At 44.4% G+C, this 20513-nt stretch overlaps 1 protein-coding gene across 8 annotated transcripts in view; it reads right to left on the bottom strand.

Moving 5' to 3' along the window:
- Positions 1-20513, bottom strand: part of LOC110983882 (uncharacterized) — a 107808-nt gene that overhangs the window by 71964 nt on the left and 15331 nt on the right. For 7 of the 8 annotated variants that reach the window (XM_087142120.1, XM_087142124.1, XM_087142127.1 and 4 more), the window contains exons 14-32: positions 19668-19958; positions 18722-18957; positions 18354-18432; positions 17293-17436; positions 15860-16042; positions 15140-15235; positions 14568-14752; positions 13920-14064; positions 13477-13617; positions 12518-12853; positions 11189-11338; positions 8929-8990; positions 8156-8375; positions 7138-7291; positions 5865-6028; positions 5291-5467; positions 4757-4783; positions 1156-1365; positions 361-496 (exon numbers count right to left, since the gene is read on the bottom strand). In XM_087142120.1, the coding sequence (XP_086998246.1) occupies positions 361-496; positions 1156-1365; positions 4757-4783; positions 5291-5467; positions 5865-6028; positions 7138-7291; positions 8156-8375; positions 8929-8990; positions 11189-11338; positions 12518-12853; positions 13477-13617; positions 13920-14064; positions 14568-14752; positions 15140-15235; positions 15860-16042; positions 17293-17436; positions 18354-18432; positions 18722-18957; positions 19668-19958 (3136 nt within the window). The remainder of the gene's footprint in view (positions 1-360; positions 497-1155; positions 1366-4756; positions 4784-5290; positions 5468-5864; positions 6029-7137; positions 7292-8155; positions 8376-8928; positions 8991-11188; positions 11339-12517; positions 12854-13476; positions 13618-13919; positions 14065-14567; positions 14753-15139; positions 15236-15859; positions 16043-17292; positions 17437-18353; positions 18433-18721; positions 18958-19667; positions 19959-20513) is intronic. The other variant, XM_087142125.1, reaches the window with a different exon arrangement.

The raw sequence follows: 20513 nt of genomic DNA, 5'->3' as shown, positions 1-20513 counted from the left end.
CAGAATGAGACCATGCCAAAAGGATCGGTTGGGGCATCGCAGTGGCAGACTGGGAAAAGCACTCTTTATTGAATATGCCACCCATGTGGACTAACATTAGCAGTGTTGAAGTAGACTCCATCACAAGGCCCTAAAAGTCCATCACAAGGTATCAAGAAATGATTTGAGTCAAAAAAACATTTCTACGTCGTTGTTCACCCTGTTGCTTATGAATGGACTTCTGCCTTGTGAAAGGACTTGTGATGGACTCTGCTTCAAGATCGAGTATTACTGCCACTATCTCCTTGACTAAAGGCTAACCTGCCTGCATCAAAAAATCCAGAACTAATATCTTAATACAGGTTTGTTGGACCTACGGACCTCTTCTCTGGCAGCATTGCAGGACGTTGGGGTTCTTCTCCGTAGCTCTCATCAGGAGACGGAAGTCCCTGTTAGCTGAGCTGAAGAGTCCTGCCTCATGGCTCAGGGATGCCTTGACATCCGTCCCACTGAAGATCTGTTGAGAGAAAGTCTCGGCAGGATCAATATCAAGTTTAAAACAAACGGTACTTTCTCTGTTTTTTTTCCTCCCAAAGCATGACCATCTCTTTTCTGCATTGTTTATGCTACAGGCATGAGATTCAAGTTCCTGTCGCAGTTTTCTTCCATTTGTTTTTTATTATGAATCGATGAGTAGGCCGGTCAACCCAGCTGTCAACCTTTTCTCAGGGTATTTGTCACCCTCTATCTCGCTCAAACCTACAGTAACTTCAGAAATTTCTCCTGCACTTTCAGCCCCTGTTTGCAACATAGATTCAGTCCTGTGGCATCTGGTGTACATCAATCTGGGTGCTTATTCTTCCCCTGTCTCACTATGTGTGTCAGGCTGTTTGCACCCCGTTTGTCCTGTTCAGACCTACCGGTGCATGTATCTCTCCTAGTTCCACCCATACTGTGGGCCATATAGACAGCAGAGCTTCTGTGTGGTAGCATCTTATGTCAACTTGCCTATCAACATGTTCCCCTACCGATGCGTCATCATATGTGTCAGGTCATGTGTCACCCTATGCACCCTGCTCAGACCAGTCTCTCCCAGTTCTCCCGATCGCCTCTTACCATGCTTTACTATCTATTTGTCAACCTACGCATCACCCCATCTGTCCCCTTCCCGCCTACCTCCTCCAGCTCCACCCACTTCTCCTGCACCTCCAGCCAGGTGGACAGCACGGCCTCGATGGTCTGCAGTCTCTTCTGCCACTTGGTGACCTCGTCCAGGAAGGATCCTGCCGCGCTGCTGCCCTGCATGCTCTGCAGGGCCACCTGGTGGGACTCCAGCTCCGTGAAGATGGGGTCGGTCTCGTGCAGGAGGAAGATGGCTCCTGAATCCTGCAAGGACGCATGCACGTCAAGAAAGTTTACATCTCGGCATCTGTCTGGTGTGGAGATCTGCACCGAGTGCGGTGTGGCCTCGCGGCTCCGTGCACCAAATCTGCACTTGTGAATTTCTGCACACAGTGGGTGGGAGTCTGGCGTGTCAGGTTTGCTGGGTGCATGTGCCCTTTAAACGAGGCATTTGCCCTTTTCAAAAGTGAGCTACTGTGAGCCCCAAGCTGGACCGAGAGAGGGCGCAAGTTCCCTAGCAATGCAGGCTCCTTTGGTAGAGCTGCACTTCGCCAATTCAAAAATGACGATGAAATGCAGGTGTGACAGACGCATCACTACCAACAAAATGAACACTCCCCACCAGCATGGCTCTGAGGGGGTGCTTATGGTCGGGGCAAATATAATGAGCACGTTTGAGGGGAAAGACGGTTCACTGTGTTGAATCAATGAATTCCATCAAAACCTGTAGCACTGAGTTATTTCCCCAAGGAGCTGAAGACGTAAGAGAGCAGGGTAACAGAGACAGAAATACAAAGCACTTTGGTCAGAAAAAAAATAACAAGTACTGTATCAATTCCCTGCACCATAGGCAAATATTTGAAAATCACTCAAACAGTTTGTCCAAATTATTTGAAACCTGTTAAAAAAAAAGAAACTATAAAATGCAAATGAAAAATATTATCTAATAATTTTCAAAATTCATCGTTAAATATGTTCTTTCCTTTTTCTTCTGTTTTGGGTAATATTTTCTCAGGATGGCAAATGTAAACACTGCCAGGCTTTTAACTTTGCTTCATTTATTCTCTTTTTTGATTGGACTATAGAGCATGACATCATTCCCAAATCAGTAGCTGCTCAACCTCACTATACATCGGGACTACAGCAGGACTCTGCTCAACCTAACTATCCGTCCTGACTACAGCAGGACTCTGCTCAACCTCACTATCCATCCTGACTACAGCAGGACTCTGCTCAACCTCACTATCCATCCTGACTACAGCAAGACTCTGCTCAACCTCACTATCCATCCTGACTACAGCAAGACTCTGCTCAACCTCACTATCCGTCCTGACTACAGCAGGACTCTGCTCAACCTCACTATCCATCCTGACTACAGCAGGACTCTGCTCAACCTCACTATCCATCCTGACTACAGCAGGACTCTGCTCAACCTCACTATCCATCCTGACTAGAAGTGCCTGTGTCTAGCGGGAACGAGCATGTGAGCGCACACATGGGGTGCTCTCGCCAAAGGAACATCAGTGCTACATGCAGACTCTTGTTTCCTCACAGAGTGTGGGCTTAAGACTCCTTTCCATATGTACGGTTTTATGGTGCGTTGGGTACGCGATGTGTTCACACGTTTCACTTTCACGGACACAAAAATCGACCCCATTGTAAGCACAACAGATGTGTGCATTGCGTTCGGCTGTCGACATCGTCCCGAGAGTGTTTTTGACAGATGCGTAACACTTGGCGCAAGTGTTGACGCGCATACGGAAAGGCACCTTTACTTGATTGTTGACATTGTGTGCAATGTTGTAGTCGAGAGTCGAGACCACAAGATCATACAAGACTAACACAAGATCTCCAGTATGATTTCAAGCCACAAGCTATTCAAATGAACTGCAACAAAAGCATTCCTTTGTCATTTTTCACTTTGTTACTTGTGACTGGTCTTGAGACTGGTCTTGTGACTGGTCTTGTGACTGGTCTTGAGACTGGTCTTGTGACAGGTCATGTGACTAGTCTTGTGATGGTCTCGACTTCAAGACTGACTGTGTGTCACTGGACATGCTGGAGGGTGTGTCTATCACAGTATCATGCAATACAGTATAGAGTACACAGCATAATGATCTACCGGTACATGTACCATGGGTGGCTCAAACACCGACAACGTCAGCACTGGTCAGGGGTGAGATTGACCAATGATAAAAAAACTAAAAACAACTGAAAAAAGGCACAAAGAAGCTGAACTGTGAAAATCTCCTATACTTCTGTACACAGCCAATGACGGAAAAAAGTTGAAATCCAAAACAAAAAAGCCTGAAATCGGCTAAAAAGCTGAGAAATCTCATCCCTGATTGGTGGATTTTCACACCTTGTAAAACACTCGGCCTTGAGATTTTGGCGTGAGTGTGCAATTAAGCATACTCACAGGCAGCGTGCGCCATCTCCAACAGCCACGCCCTTTGGGGGGATTTGCTGAAATGCTTTCCCCTATCTTTCCCTTACTTTGGTGATCAGGAAAATAGAGACAGAATGTGATAGCAAGTTTAACAAAGGAGTAGGGCAGGTCAAGTCGGCGAAGCAGAGCTCAAACTGAAAGCTGAGAAGTGTTTTCAGGTCCAATTCTTGAAGGTAAAATGTAGGTCAGGTGTTTAATTCTTTAATACATTTTCCAGTTCTTTAAAAAATCCCCTCATCTGACTTAAAATAACAGAGGTACTGCACTTTCCGTGCCTTCAACAAGTGTGAAGAGATTCACTGATAATTTTTTGCAACTGATCAACGCTCTCCAAATCTATCAACCCCCCAGCTTCAGATTATTAATCCAGTATCATTTCACATTCATAAATACATGTACCTCCGACACTGTATCCATTCTTAGTTGAGTGCCTGTCACGTCGGTGGTTTTTGACGGATGACAAAGGTACCAACTGGTTCTAATCACTTTCCCGGTTTCATATGAAATTTTGACTCTCTTCACTAGATTGTAATTGGAGTCAGGTTGGCGTAGTGGTTCCTTTTTTGCCTTGCACCTCTAAGGCCCGGGTTCGATTCCCAGCTCGGTCCACATGTGGATTGGGTCTTCAGTCCCTACCTGATTTTGTGGGTTTAACATAGAATATTCCTCTGGGGTGTTCCTCCCACCTCTAAGACTATAACTGCTTCTCACTATCTATCTCTCTACAGGTTTCTGCAGGATAGCGAGCTTACAGTGCCTAGAGTGCTTTTGAGGAATCCTTGGTGTCATTACCAGAAATTTTAATAATACAAAAAAATAACACTAACACTCAATATAATTCATCATGTAGGCATGCGCTGTACAGCCAATAGGTCAGTGCTTCCTTGAAAGCCAAAATGTTACTTCACTTGTGAGGTTTGCAGTTTCCGTACAATGTTTCTCTCACTCTTTTTTTGCAAAAGTGGACAGAAATACTACCAGGGTGCACTTGCAAAAATTGACCAAAAAAAATAGTAGAAAGATGCACTGCAAATTTTGCAAAGATTTTGCAATCAATAAAAAGAGCTGTATTTAGCTGGGGTGGTGCATGCAGCGGAAAACGAAAGCAGGTGAACTGGCGGCACATGCTCAGAGGTTTCTTGTGGCAAGCAAGAAAGGACATGCGGAAGGATGAGAGGCCAGTGAAACGGCCGCTGTCGTACTTACAATGAGTTCAAAAAGCGCTTCGGTGTCCTTGCGGAAGAATGGAAATGGAAATGGAAAAGTTCAAGTAAATTTCAGTCGTTGTGTGGAAATTCCTCAGCCTGTCCACATATAGATACAGTCCAGTACAAGCATTTTAAAACCCTTCTGAGAGGTCAAAACCACAAGGTATATTTGTGTCCACGCTTTCCTAATGTCACAAAACCCTTCTGAGAGGTCAAAACCACAAGGTATATTTGTGTTCACGCTTTCCTAATGTCACTGTCAAACTTTAGATTTCCAACATGCATCTGTCTCTTGGATTAATAGCAAGAAAGAGCAACATCAAAACGACATCAAATTATCTAAAAAACAAATATCAGTAAAAAACAAAGACTTGTGCAAGAACCTGACCTCCTAAAAATTGACTGAACATGACAGAACATGTAGGAATTACCTCTAAGTTCTTGACCAGAATACAGGGGAACCCGACCAGATATCTTGATTGTACCTGGTTGAGGAATTTCAAAGTTGCTCTCCTTTCTGTTTTTGGCTTACCTCTCCCAGGTTGAGCAGGGATGCCGGGAGAGAGGAGACGCTAGCCCTTTTGGTCCGGCCTCCCGTACCGATGGTGAAGGAGGACATCCGACTCTGAGCTCGGCGGCCGCCGGACGGCACCAGTCCCTTGACGGTGCCAGCATCGCTCTGGGAGTACTCGCTCTTAGTGTCCGTCTCCTTGGGGAAGAAAAATCAAAATATGGAAATCGGTCTTGACACCAAAAGAAAGTCTGTTGTGGCTGAGATAGAAGAAGAGCTCCTTCAAACCAGAAATCACTGCCTTGCAACTTTATATACCAGGTAAAACTAGCTGGGAACCAGTCAAAAACAATGCACAGCAAATGACGTTTTGCCTGGTACCCTGATCACCTAGGGAAAACTTTTTTGTGTCTAGCACAATTCTGTTTGTATACTGCCAATCGGGTCAAAAATAACACAGGCTTCCAAGGCCATGTGTACATCCATGATCACCAGGAGGATTTGCCGTATTTGCAGTCAGCAAAGGACAGGGAACAGCTCTGCACAGAGAATCACTTGCGGCTGCAGAACGTCTCTTGTGGGTGATATGCCTCACCTCTTTGTCGGGTTTGTCACTGCCCGCTCCGCTGATGACCCTGACGTGGGGTCTCAGCTCAAAGATCTTACTCAGCCAGATCTCCTCGTATGTCTTCAGGGCACTCTCGATGGTGACGTCTTTCACGGCACGCTGGACGATGGCCCGGACCTCATCAACATGGTCTGACGAGGAGAATACAGACAATAGAACAGCACAGTGATACAGTGTAAGAAATAATACCAGAGGTTCACTTATTTGTTTCCTTTTCTTTTTTGATTTGAGTTTGATTTGATTGATTAAATAAATTAAAGGTAATGACTGTAGACATGTAAACCAACGGGAATATAAAAAAAACAAGCTACTAGTCGGCAGGACATGTGAGTTCCTAAACGTCTCAAAGTTTGTCCGATCCCCAAATAGTTCATCATACAGTACCTGTATAACTTCGTGCTTAGCGGGTCTAAAGCGTACGTTTTAAGACCAGCTCAGGAGAATGAACGCAACTAATGCCCGAGCCGCAAGCTAGGGCATTATCAGCGTTCGTTCTCCTGACCAAGCATATATCTATTTCCATTCACAAACACCGTTTTAGTCAGAGAGTCAAAAGAAGTCAATATACGATAAATTTCAAAGGATTTTACTTTCATTTCCCCGAATAAACCCGTCCATTTGATGGTACATGTATATTCCTTGTGCAAGTAGTCCAAAAGAATCTCCTTATATGGACTTGGCGCACACGGCGAGTTCTGCGTGCCGCGACACACACAGACTCTTGACCAATAAGAATGGCTTAAACTGTCTCGTATCCAGATGCCAGCACGCCTTTACGCAGCGGGCATTATCAAATCGCAGTGGGCATTATCAAATGTTAATACACGGTCACATTGCGCGTATTTGAATATGGAAACTGTCTGAGGTATTTATGGAGAAGAAATAGATGAAAGTCGATGTACCTGGTCAGTCTTTGAAGATAAAATTTCCTTGATTTAATGCCTGATGACATCATCATGATGTCAGAAACATGCATATTGGGATCAGGACCAATGCTCAAGCCAAGTTTGAAGTTGATACCTTGTACAGGCTATTAAGAACAAGTCCCGAAGATTTGTTGTCCAAAAAAAACCCCCAAAAAATGAAACAAAAACAAAAAAACCGACAGTGAAATTCCAGCAAAATGTCAGCTCAACGTGAAACCAAGCCACAAGGTTCTGTCCAATTGCCACTATTTTCAAATTTGAAAGACAGCGCTTAATTGGTGAATGTTACAATTCTCCCTAAACACCTGACTCACTCTGAAGGCCCAGCTGCAGGAGCTGACCCAAGGTCATCCTCTTCAGGTTCTCGTTGTCGATGAGCAGGGCGCCCCCGGTCACGCGCACCAGCTGCTTCCAGTGCCTGGTCCGCATGGCCGGGTTGCTCAGGTCTTCGATGAGCGGCAAGCAAGCCTAAAAATACACCCAAAACAAAATCTCTATCTGATAAAAACTAACTGAGATGTAGGCATCCTCTGTGAAAAGCCCCCATATGTCCAAGTCTTTGCCTATCTCATCCACGTAGCACTAATCCTAAGAGTACTGCTACATAATTTTACCATCGGCTACCAGGTTGACAACTTAGCTGTTGGTCTCAAGGAAAGCCACTCTAAAGATGCATTCCTGCAGCTTACCATAAGAACTCCAGTTTAGTGGGCCTCCTTACCTAATGCTTCAAGTTTCTCCAAATGGTTGTATGTGCCCTCCATCAGGTTGGTTCACAAGCTGCTCGTATCTGTTCATTAACCCTGTCTTCCAACAATCTTAATACCTGTATGATCGAGATGCTGTCTCCTAGCGCCAGGGAGATGCCTCATTGGTGGGTGGGCCTCCTCTGGCAAGCCCCTCAAGTTCTCCAAGCATCTTCTTTTTGCCTACTTCCTCCTTATCCCTCTTCCTAAAATCATCCCCTTAATCCTCCACCCATCCACGCTACCTGTACAATGATCAGGATGCTGTCCTCCAGCCCCAGGTAGACGTCCCAGTAGTGGGCCTCCTCAGGCAAATGCCTGACCTTCTCTAAGTCCTTGGGTGACTACCTTTTGCACCCATCAGCCTCATCCCTCTTTCCTCTACCATCAACCAAACCCTCTATCCACCTAACCTACCTGTATGATCAAGATGCTGTCCTCCAGCCCCAGGTAGACGTCCCAGTAGTGGGCCTCCTCAGGCAAATCCCTGACCTTCTCCAGGTCCTTGGGTGACTACCTTTTGCACCCATCAGCCTCATCCCTCTTTCCTCTACCATCAACCAAACCCTCTATCCACCTAACCTACCTGTATGATCAAGATGCTGTCCTCCAGCCCCAGGTAGACGTCCCAGTAGTGGGCCTCCTCGGGCAATCCCCTGACCCTCTCCAGCTGGTCGTTGGTCACCTCCCTCAGGTACTTGGTGTTCATCTTCTGCCAGGACTCCTGCTTCCACTCCTCCTGCTGGCCCTGGATGGTCTCCACCGTGTCCCAGACCAGCTTCAGGTTGCGCAGCTCATGTCGGCATCTGTCAGCAAGAGGCACGACACAACATCAGTCTTGTGTTTGTTTCCTCCCCACACAAATTAAACTTACAGATAAAAATGATAAATGTCATCACACCTGAATCATTTTATAATACAAAACGATTCAGGTGTGATGAAATTTTGTGCTACAATTTTTTCCTCGGGGAGCAGACACTGGCCACTATAAGAAACATGACAAAGTCCATAAGACATTATTGGCATAAAGCACTAAAATGGGACGCCAATTTGAACTGGGATGTGTAGTGCAGACGAATGGAGTAAGCACATAAGTTGGTTTGCGCGCTGGTTCTCACACTGATGCCTCTCACGCGCATAATTGTGCATGTGACGTATTCACTTGGGTACTCTGTAGCTTTTAAATTATGTCGTGATGTCGGCAGAGGCCTGCTGTAGCAGTCTTCCTAAAACTCCATTCCCTCCATGGGGATAGTTTATCTCAGAGAAGTTAGAATACGGATGTTCAATTCTACACTGATCAGTGATCACAGTTTACAGGAACACGGGGGGAATCGACAGAGAGATTTCTAGACTTACTCAGGCAGGACAGTGAAGTTGACCACCGCCGTCTCAAGCAGCTCTTGCAGCTCAATAAGGTCCTTGAGGTAAGAAGCAACTATCCAGCATTAATGGCATCTAGCTAATTTAAGACCTAAATGAGGTCCTTGAGGCAAGAATCAACTATCCAGCATTAATGGCATGTAGCTAATTTAAGACCTCAATGAGGTCCTTGAGGCAAGAATCAACTATCCAGCATTAATGGCATGTAGCTAATTTCAGACCTCGATGAGGTCCTTGAGGCAAGAATCAACTATCCAGCAGTAATGGCGTATAGCTAATTTCAGACCTCGATGAGGTCCTTGAGGCAAGAATCAACTATCCAGCAGTAATGGCATGTAGCTAATTTCAGACCTCGATGAGGTCCTTGAGGCAAGAATCAACTATCCAGCAGTAATGGCGTATAGCTAATTTCAGACCTATTTTACATCATTATTCCGAGGGTAATAAGAAAGGACCAAATCAATTTTTGAAGATTGCTCCAAAGACATATGCACTTTCAAGTTGCTACCTGTTATTCAAGGCAGTGCCGTCTCAAAAGTGAAACAAGACGACTTCTAATCTCTAGTCTAATTTCAAGACATGCAAAGGGCCTTCTTTCTACATTTCCAAGGAACAAATTGACTACAACTACAGTCTGCTGGCCACTGTGAATCAAACCATGCATTAATTTGGTTGAACTCAAGAGGATGCAAATAGAAAGCAAGAGCAATAAAGCCAAGACATTCCTCAAGAGACAGACTACTGACAACCTCAAAAGCATGGAAACATAAAGAACATTTCAAATGTTTCATGTTAAGATATATGTAAGTTATGACCATGTACGGCATGTGCTTCGGCAGTGTAATTACCCTTCCCCAATACGGCCGTTTCACAATAGGGCGCCTCCTAGAGTTTGCAATGCATTGGCCAATCACAGCGCTCGAAATTTGTCGACCCTTTCTAAACGCGCTTTGGGTCGACAACTTTCACGCATTGTGATTGGCCAATGCGTTGCAAACTCTTGGTGGCGCCTTGTTGTGAAACGGCCGTATTCCACGGATTCACAAACTGTTGTACAGGTCTAAAAATTCATAGATCTATCTCTTTCTGGCCTAATCTCGAAATCAAGCATCGCCTATCACAAATATAAAATTGGAAGTGTTAAAAGTTCTAGATCTCTTTGACAAATGGATACATGTAGAGGTGTACAGTGAATTCAAATTGAGGCTCACATGCAACTTTCAGCAAAGGCACGAAAGCCATGAACTGGGTTTATCCCCGAGAATGATAAGCCCTACACACAGAGCTTAGCCACACAAAGAACAAAATGAAGTCATTAATAGATAAATAGCCTGCCATGCATTGGACAGCAGAACGAATGCAGTCTAGATGGATCCTATGTACAGTTTGGTTGAAGAAGAACACAGAATTGCAGCCAAATCGAATTTGTGAAGGTCTTGCAGCCTTAAAGGACATGAAGGATTTATCGACTACAAATTTAAATTCACGTTTTTACAATGCCATGCAATGCAGTATACAGAAAAAAAGCAGCATCACGTAAACTGAAATTCTAAAGATAATCTGGCCAAATCTACAAGTTCTAGAAGCAACATCATCCCACGCCATGCATATGAAACAATGCTCACCCGCCCTCCTAGAAAGCTATTCATAACCTGCTTGGAGGCATGCGTATTGTATATTAATAATCATGACATCATTAGTATTTTGGAATTATTCATGGTTCCTTCATGAATATGGATGAGAGAACTACGTCAACACTTTGGCCATGATTAAAGCTCGACATTTGCAGACTCTAGGCTGTGACTATTTGATATGCATGTTCATAAATATTCATGATGAAAAGCTTGTGGATGATTGTGGGCAAGGACTGATTTTATAAACGGGGGGGGGTGCAGGGAACTAGAATAAATTCAACAATGGTGTAATGAGTTAAACTAATGAAGTTATTTTCCAGTGCAGCACGTTTGGAAATTTCACAAAACTTTAATTGAAATAAAACAAAAGTTAACTAATGTTTTAAAATATTAGAATCTTTGAGTTTCTTAAATTTTTCAAATTTATTATAGAAACAAAGTCAGAAAACAAGAAGTGCATTTTTCGGGCTGATTGTAAATTTTCATTATCCAGTACTTATGACATTACAAAATTACCAAAAAGTCAACGAGATGGATCCAAAGACAAATCACCCGATAATAATAATAAAGCATCTGAACAATTCATGAACACAGTGAGTAACCTGAGCTTCGTTGTCCAGTTTTTCCAGCAGCTGCATGAACCTGGCGATCTCCTTGAAAGCGGCCTGGATCTGGCAGTCATAGGTGTAGATCTCTGAGGAGGAGAGCGCCCTCTGGAGGGTCTCCACTCGCTCGCCAAAAGAGGCAAGGTCCTGAAAAAGTGCAAAATAGAAGTCCATAGATTAGAAATAGTATTCAGCCAGTTTGGTTGGGCCTTGGGTGAGCTGAATATTCAAATAATTGAATATTAGGTATTTCATTTCAAATATTCAAATTATGGAATATATAAATATTTTAGTTTCAAAATTGAATATTCAGAGTTGAAAATCCTTGAAATAAATGGAAGATAATTCCATTATATTGGATCCAAAGTTATGTTCTATATGTAAAAAAGGTGTAAACGTTAATTCAAAGCCAGCGGATGCCTTTGCCCAACGATATGGACAATGGGATAAATCACCACTTAGGAAACACCTGTCCTGAAAAGTGCATCTTATCAGAGTTTGAATATTCCAATGTTCAATCATCTCAAACGGTTTCCTTAAACAGCTGGATGTTGAGCCCCCCCCGGCAAAGTATTTCCAGCCACTTTACATGTCTTCCCTCTATAAAGGCCCAGCCTTTGTTTAGACAGACACCTTTAGACATGAAGTCGTTCCAGCAAACTAGAGCAGGTCAAGGATTGACCCTAAACTCCGCATCCTGAATCTTGTCTCTAAGTATCCAGCATTCAGGGTGCTAGCCGCCAGCCTTTGTTGGTCTTGAGGTTGTTCGAGCAATGACGGACCCACTGCCTAAGAGTGAGGCCTGAGCCTAAATCGTACCTTTCTACTCCTCATCCTTAATATTGTAACTTTAAGAGACTTACTCTTAATGTTAAGTCCTTGCAAAATCCTCCTAACTATGCGGCCTTAGTACCTCTGTCTTGCCAGTTGTACTGGTATTTTGGTCTTGAGGCACTGGTGCAACTCCACACAGTACCTCAGTCCAGTTCAGCATCTTACCTTGGTAGGACCGACCCAACTGTTCTGTTTTACAGGCCAAGCCTGTTTAACTCTTAAACGACACGTCGCTTTTGAAGTTTAATAAATACCACTTTGTTTTCCCACTCAACTTTTAACGACCATCTCTTGGGCACCTTACCTTTATCATTATGGTCAATTCCTCTTGTATCCGTGGTCCTAATTTCCCACTAGCCTGCAACATTTTGGTTTTGAGGTTGTTAAAGTAACGTGTTGCTGTTCATAGAGAGACCAGAGCCTCAATGGCACCTTTTTATTCACAACTCCTGACACCATACTTTTTCGAGACTGTCTCTGAGAGCATCTCACCTTTGTGATGCTGGCCGACTCCTCCTGTATCCGAGGCCCCAGTCTCTGCTTCGCAAGTGACACTTTGGTCTTCAGGTTGTTCCAGCGCCCAGGGGCGGCGTCGTACAGCGCCCTGGTGCGGTCGGGCAGGGCCTGTGCGTACTTCTTGAGTAGCAGCACGGTGCGGTTCATGGCCGTGAACTGGCCGTCCATCTCCTGCTGCTTGGCCGACACCTCGTTGAAGATGCGCATCATCCGCATGAAGGAGGCCGTGTCCCGCTCCTCGCCCGAGATGCTCTCGATCTCCGGCTCGATGCGCTTGAGGAAGGAGTCCAGATCCGTTAGTAGCTCAGTCACCTACACAAGTGAAGGAAGCGTGGCAGAAAGATTGGAACTTTCCTAAAGTTGTCAATGTTCTCGCTTGGCTGACAAACTTGGTTCTTGCTGCGAAAACCCAGTTTGGGGAATTTTTGTGGCAGTTTCTTGTGTGCAAGTTTGAAACTTTAACACAACAAAAAGTTGTAAACCCTTTAATAGCCTAACATTGTCCAAAGTCAACTTGTCTACGGGCAGTCGATTCCAGTTTTAATGCAATTCAAAACTCAATTTGTATTTCCATTTTTGTTCCTTGAAAAAAACCACTTGAAAGTTCTTCAGGCAAAAAGACAGGACCACTGCTGCGGCATATCCGCCCCGAATTGAAGTGCAACCCCAAGCGGCAAAAGAAAGACAGATGGTTGTAAGTTGTCCAAGCGGGTTCTTGCACGTGTTCTGCATTTAGGCAAAGACCATACATTAAGGAATAAATTCGTTACGCATCTTCTGCTTGCTTCGCGTCAAACGTGCCATCGATCTCCATTATAAATGCCCGCTCTTTTGTTGCACTCAGAGCGGACAGCAGCGAACCGTCCTGGCTCCCTGTTGTGTAAAGAGAAGTGTTGTGGCTTCTAATAGTCAGGTGAAGGTTTTGCGTCGTTTACCTGATCGGTGAGGTATTTAGTGAAAGTCCACATCCAGCGACTGGCGTAGGTCGTCAGGACTTGTTTGATTGGCTGTAGATCCACTCGTATCCATCCCACATCTCTGTAGTCAAAGATGCTTGCAATCTCATCCCTGGCAGTCTGCATGGCAGGGAAGAAATTATAGGAATGTAAATTCCTCTTTAAAAAGAAGTCCGCTCTGCACCGTTGGTGGGAAGTTCTTGTTTGTTTCTTTGTTTTCTGCAAGACATGAAAATTCTCATCCAAAGACCGGAGTTAGAAGCCATTTCTGAAGTGGCTCCGTGTTCTCGCGCAGATCTTGCATGCGTCCCATTCCTCTTCAAATGACGGGAGGCAAGATGCATCTTGCTTAAGAACATGGGCAACAGGACAAACGTTTAACATGGCATATGCCGTGATTTGAGAATCGAGTACTCTTTTACCCTGTACACGTCGATTTCGGCATCAAACATGTCCAGTGGCGGCACGTTGTCATACTCGCTGGTGTCCTTGGGCGTCAGGAAGAACTTCTCAGCCGTGCCCATGGCCCCCTTGGCCCCGATGCTGTACTGGGACGCTGAACTGGCGCTGAAAGATTGGAAAATTTGAAGCACTGTGACGGCTTACAGCCACCGTCAGTACAGTAGAGCTCAAGTCCAACATCGCAGCATTAGGGTTTTGCTGTGCATGCAGTTCCCCGTGAGCATGGCATCTCACATGACGAACGTTAAACAATTCAGTCTTGATTTGCTTTTGTTTTTAGTCTGTACCTTTAGAAAGATCATCAGTCTGTGGTTGCTTAAGGAGTCAAATCTCGTTCATAAAAGCACTGTTAATACAACATTCTGCTGAATAAGAAGGAAAGTTTAAGTCCCAACCCTCCATCCATCAATATTTTCATTCCTGCTAATAAAGCGTTTAGAAGGTAATCTGCCTGGTACGAAGGAGTTTTTCTGAAAGAGGTCTGATGTACATCTTGACCATTCCTTGGACCTCTCAAACATTTTCTTTGTCACGAAGTTGACAAAGTCTTCAGCAGAGTCCGAGATAAAGAGGACCAAAAAAAGGATCAGGTCACGAACGATCTTTACCGTCCGCTCTGGGCAGAGCGCAGCGAGCGCTCCGAGGCTGCAGATCGCATCCCGGCCGAGGGACCCAGCTTCTCCAGGTCCCTCATGGGGTTGGAGCTCAGACGGCCCTGCAGGAACTCGTCAAACGTCTCGTTGATGTTGTGCATCCACAGGAAGGTGTAATTCTTGAACAGCTCCAGTAATTTCTAAGAGAAAAACATTAGACCCCAAAATGAATAATAATGAGCCACGTGAATAAACCATTGTGCAACGTTGTGTTTACTACGGTTTTAAAAAATCAACCGACAACTTTTTTTTATTTTGGCATCCGAGACTAAAAATGCAAGCGCTGAAATAAAACTTATTACAAATAAATTGTCATTTATGCTGATGAACTTAACATATGTGATAAATAATATCTAAATGTTTTAAGCCACATTTGAAAAAACAAAAACAAAAACTAAAGTGAGGCGTGGAACCCCAAATAGTCTGGCACCACCCCATTTAATAGATTACAATGAATAAGATAGATTCTGGGAACACAACAAGAAATGGCATCCCCGTGAATAAGGTCTATTGTGGAAGTCATTCACCATGCACTCGTCGCCGTTCTCTTTGACCAGCTGAACAATCTGCTCGCACAGCTGCTGTACCTCCTCGTCCAAGCTGATGTACCGCTGGTAGCCTCCCTGCAAACACGACGACAAGAAAACAGAAAAGCGTCTACTTCACTGATTCTGTGCCATTTGATCTGCGATTCAAATACTGATCACTCTACTCCTGCAGGACTCAACTCTGAATTGAGCACAAAAATAAGGGGTTTCCACTTTAAACAAGATGGAAAACCCACCCTTGGGAATATCTGGGTACAACCTGGGGCCAATTTCATAGAGCTGCTTATAAGCATGAAATTTGCTTAAGTGTGAAACAACCTTACTTGACAAATCAGGTTACCAGCCAAAACTCCACGTACTGTATATTGTTTTGGAATGGTATTCACCTGTCTTTGGGTTAGCATGACAATCACATAGATTTTGAGCTGGTAACCTTTGTTTTTTTCAATAAGCAAAGTTTTTTGCGCTTAAGCAAATTTGAGCTTTAAGCAGCTCTATGAAATGGGCCCCTCATGAACATCTTGGCATCCACAATACAAAAAAAAATAGTTCCTACAATTTGGGGGAAAAATTGCAATAAAACTGTTGAAGCGGCACTGCTGAATCAAATCTTAACACTGTACCAGCAAAAACAGGAGTTCTAGACTAACGGCTTCAGAATTAAATTGAACCAGTTGGGCTTTTTTTTTTCCCTCTGACCTCCGCATCATGGTTGAGCATCTTGACCAGGGAGCCGCGGTTCTTGAATTCCTCCAGCCACCGGTGGACATTCTCCAGGACGCTGGTGACCGCTGTGCCCTGGTCCAACGGAGGGGTAAAGGACACGACGTTTTCAATCAGCTCCATACGGATGGTCAGGACGGGCACCACGGTCCCCTGAGCCTGATGGGAAAAATCAAAGAGGACGCGTTTCGAATGTACAAGATTCAACATGGGCTATGGAAGAGGTAGGAGGGAAACCGGCTGGGGTGTTTCTTTTAAAAACTGGGACAATTTTCATAGCAGTGTTGTATTGGAGTCCATCACAAGTCCCTGTAAGTCCATCAGAAGTCTCTGTAAGTCCGTCACAAGTCCCTGTAAGTCCGTCACAAGTCCCTGTAAGTCCATCACAAGTCCCTGTAAGCAATCAATTCACGTTGGTTTTTACTTTCGAAGTTCCCAACCATGGCTCAGCAAAGTAGCTTTCAAATGTTCTGCCTGCTTGCAACAGGGGGACTAATTTCAACAATTCCAGGAATGGGGCAAGTCCTGTTTGCCACTTGAATGGAGGGGACATGTCATCGAAAAATTAACTCATCTCAGGAACAGCAAACTACATTTATTGCGCCAATTCTCTGCTACTTGAGAGTTTTCACCATTTAAAACAAGCACGAAGTTTGGTTGAGAATAATATGCACCTTTTCCATTACAAACCTTTTTTTTCAGAAATGACAAGGTAATTTTAATTACCACTCATTTGTATCTATTGGAGTCAATGTCCTTCACATATATGCATTTACCAGAAATAACACAACTCGTCTAAACAACAAACAAATCAAGTTTTTGAAATGCCCACTTATGTACGGCCACACACCCAATGTAAACAGTGACAAGAGTTTTAGTACCAGTATTTTGACAAGATCCGGGTTTAGCTGTTGATGAACCAGTAGTGTGTGTCTTTGAAGTTTGTGACCCGAACATGTGTCCATAATCTACACAAATTTCCAGCTAGGTTCATAGCCCAACTGAATCTCATACGTAATTCGGGTTCGGAGCCACAACAGATCAGGTCTTTTCTCAGGAATTTTCCGATTCAGACACTACGTTTGCTCACGTTGAAGCGTCAACTGTTTGCGTTCGACATCAACATTACGCAGTTGTAACAGATCTGTCACCGGGTACAAGCTACCCACGAATTTATCTGGTTCCTTAAGCAAATTGCCCTTCTAACCTGTGGACTTGTGGCCGGGAATCAGTCTACTCGGGACAGGCAGACAGGTGGCCCCACTTTGGGTCGATCGTCGGAAATTCAATGCTGCATTGCCAGAATATGGCTTATGTCTGCCCTGACAACTTTAAAGTAAAGGGCTTCCAAAATCGAGCCAAACCAAACACAAAGCCGAGTATTGGCAGAAATGCAGATCGTGTCTTACCTCTGCCACATTAGAGTGGACCAGGGTGTTTAGCATGGACCTGAGGCTCCTCAGGGTGGACTGTTTGAGACCGTCCAGTACCAAGGCGTCAATGTGGTCCACATAGTCCTCCCAGGCGGGCGAAGCCCTGCTGATCTGGACGGCCTGTGGGGTAGCAAAGGACATGTGTGAAGGAATGGAAGGCCATGGAGAAACCTTTTGGGGGAATGCGGGGTTGTGGGTCAAAGTTTAGGGATTCAGAGGTTTGGGGTTTTGTTTGGACTGTGACAGGCCTAGCGTCGGGCCAACTTTTTGACCTCAAAATCATGTGACATTTATATAGAAGATTTCACTAACGTGATTTTTGATGGTCAGCGTCCAGTTTACACAGATGTGTGCGCAAACGTCTCTCAATATCCTGGCATACATGAAACTGCCAGTAGAAATACACAGCTTCGAAAATGCACGTGCATCCAGATATATGGAGTGCTTCCTAAAACACCTTTGCTCGTTATGTTACGTCAGGTGAAAAGACCTCTATGCTATCTGTTGCTCACTCAATTTGATGTAAAAACCAAATGATGCAACGGCAGCTCCATGTACGCTATTGGAATAATATGCGATGCTTTCTAATTGACTTGCTCAATTTCAAGTTTAAAAACGACAAAAGCGTACTGGAACGCCGGTGGGTAAGAAAACTTGTAGGAGGTCAGCCAGTCCTGACGATGAATTCAAGTAGTGAAACGGCACCACCGTCATGAAATAAGTAGCTATTACCATAACTGCAAATTCTAAAATGGGCGCATGTGGGATTAACGCACCAGACTACAAACCACAATGCTATTTGATTTCTACATAGTGTAACTGAACATGGCTTTATAAACACCACAGTGTAATTGAACGTGGCTTTACAAACACCATAGTGTAACTGAACGTGGCTTTATAAACACCATAGTGTAATTGAACGTGGCTTTATAAACACTATAGTGTAATTGAAAGTGGCTTTATAAACACCATAGTGTAACTGAACGTGGCTTGACAAACACCATAGTGCAAGTGAACGTGGCTTTATAAACACCTACCTCAAATGAATTTCCTAGCAGGTGGTGAATTCGCTGTCCCGACGGTTTGACCAGTCTCTCGTGATCCTCATTAAGTTCGCTATTATTAAAACAGAAAAAAAAAACAGTTCAAACAATGAACGTTTTGGATTGTGAAAATGGGGCCAAAGTCACTTTTGTCCATGGAGATATCCCCCAAAGCATCAAATTGGAATATTTTCTAAAAGTTCAGATTGGATTTTAAGAACAGAAAATGTGTATTTCATATATCACAGGAAGTGAAAGATTCAAATCATGTGACTGAACGTGGAGAATGTGTCAAAAGTGAGAGTTTGTCGCTAAGCAACATTGCTCCATCCCCATTTCTCTTTCACAGGTGCAACGCAGACCTCTGCCAGGCCAGCAGGCGGACCATGTGGTAGCTGGCGTCTGGGTCACGGCAGGCAAAGACATCCAGGGCGCCGCTGGACCAGGACTGGGCGATGTCCACCATCTCCTGGCAGTTGCTCTGGACGATGGCCAGGGTGCGGTGCAGGTCGGCCCCGACCAGGGCCGAGGCCAGTTCGATGAAGTCAGCGCTCTCCGTGGTCTTCCAGGTGTAGTGGCTTAGACCTTGCTCCAAGAGCTGAAGACAAAGGAAGCATGTTAACATTCCCTGATATGACCAGGGGCCAATTTCACAGAGCTACTTATGCACCTTGCTTGATAAATCAGGTGACCAGCCAAGACTCCACATGATGTATATTGTTTTGGGATCACATTTAGCTGTCTTTTGGTTAGCATGACAATCCGAAAGAGTTTAAGCTGGTAACCTTTGATATTTTAAGCAAGTTTTTTTCATGCTTAACCCTCTAACCCTCTAGGGCGTATGTAAAATCGTATTGAAATTGGAGGATTTGGGACTGTTAAAGTTAAGAAATTTTGTGCTTAAGCAGCTCTATGAAATTTGCCCCTGGAAGTCGACCTCAAATATAGTTTTGGCACTTTATCTGAATCTTGTGTCCCCTTGGAGGGGTATAGCACAGTAAACGGAAAATCTTAAATGGTTGAAGGGGAATAACAGACTTATTTGTAAGGGGGACCCAACTGAAGTCAGATTCCCGAATGTGGTTTATTCATTTGAAAATGTTGAATCTAAAGAACCAGACTCTATTCTACGATTTCATTTTGTAAATTGATTATCTTTGCATTTTATTCGGTAAATTGAAATGATCAGTGATGGAATTGCGTGTGTGAGATCTTCCATTATACTAATTATTATTCCAACCTCCCCCAAAAAACCCATATAGGTACATTTGGCCTCCCGTTGAAAGAAGAGTTGCACTACAAACTCACGTGGTCGATCTTGCCCAGTTTCCTCTCAAACAGCGGCTGCTCAAAGTCCACCAGCGAGCGCATGGCCGCGTTGTACTTGGACACGATGGTCTCCAGCCGGGCGGCCGTGGTGCGCAGGGCGGCGGCGTCCGTGTGGCGCAGCAGGTCCCGCACGCTGTCCTGCAGCTTGATGGCGAACGGCGGCTGCTGCAGGTAGTGCACCTCCCGCAGCAGGAGCAGGAGCGCGGGGTCCAGGTTGACGTGGATGACCTGGGGGCGGTAGTCCACCTCCTGGTCATAATCATCGGCAACCTGAGAAGAAAGGAATCCAAACAGTTTGCTTCATTTTGAAGTAGAAGGCAATGATCATCATTATGTCTGGTTTAAAGGTACAGTCCATCACTTGTCATTTGTGCATTATGTTAATGTGAGGCAACAAAATTACTGAAAATAAATCTAACAGACGTCTCATGTCTCAGCTCAGCTCAGTGAATACTATATAATCTGAGAAAAATGATATTCTAGGATTTTGATCAGATCAAAAGTTGCTGAGTCATGTTTTGAATTACTCCTGAATTTAGCATCTGAGATACGACCTTGAGTTCAGTCGAATGCAGAGGTACTACACTGACAAATTATAGCACCAGCGCACATGTGTCATGCCAACGCTTGCGTTTGCTTCTGTAATGGCAATTCTCCAAACCTAAATCTTTAGATGCATCATTGGAAATGGCCTTCTTTCACTGTTTTCCTCAAAATGACAGCTTGCCTGACAGACCCATTTCTCAGAGGTGGACTGCTGACCATATTTCACCGGAGTTATAGGGTTTTGTCTCTGGAATCTGACCCTGGAGTTATTTTTGAGAA

This window comes from Acanthaster planci, linkage group LG10 (assembly GCF_054643075.1).
Source record: "Acanthaster planci isolate LZ-2023a linkage group LG10, COTS_SCS, whole genome shotgun sequence".
In the NCBI taxonomy this organism is placed as follows: Eukaryota; Metazoa; Echinodermata; class Asteroidea; order Valvatida; family Acanthasteridae; genus Acanthaster; species Acanthaster planci.
This window is presented reverse-complemented; position numbering and strand designations above follow the sequence as displayed.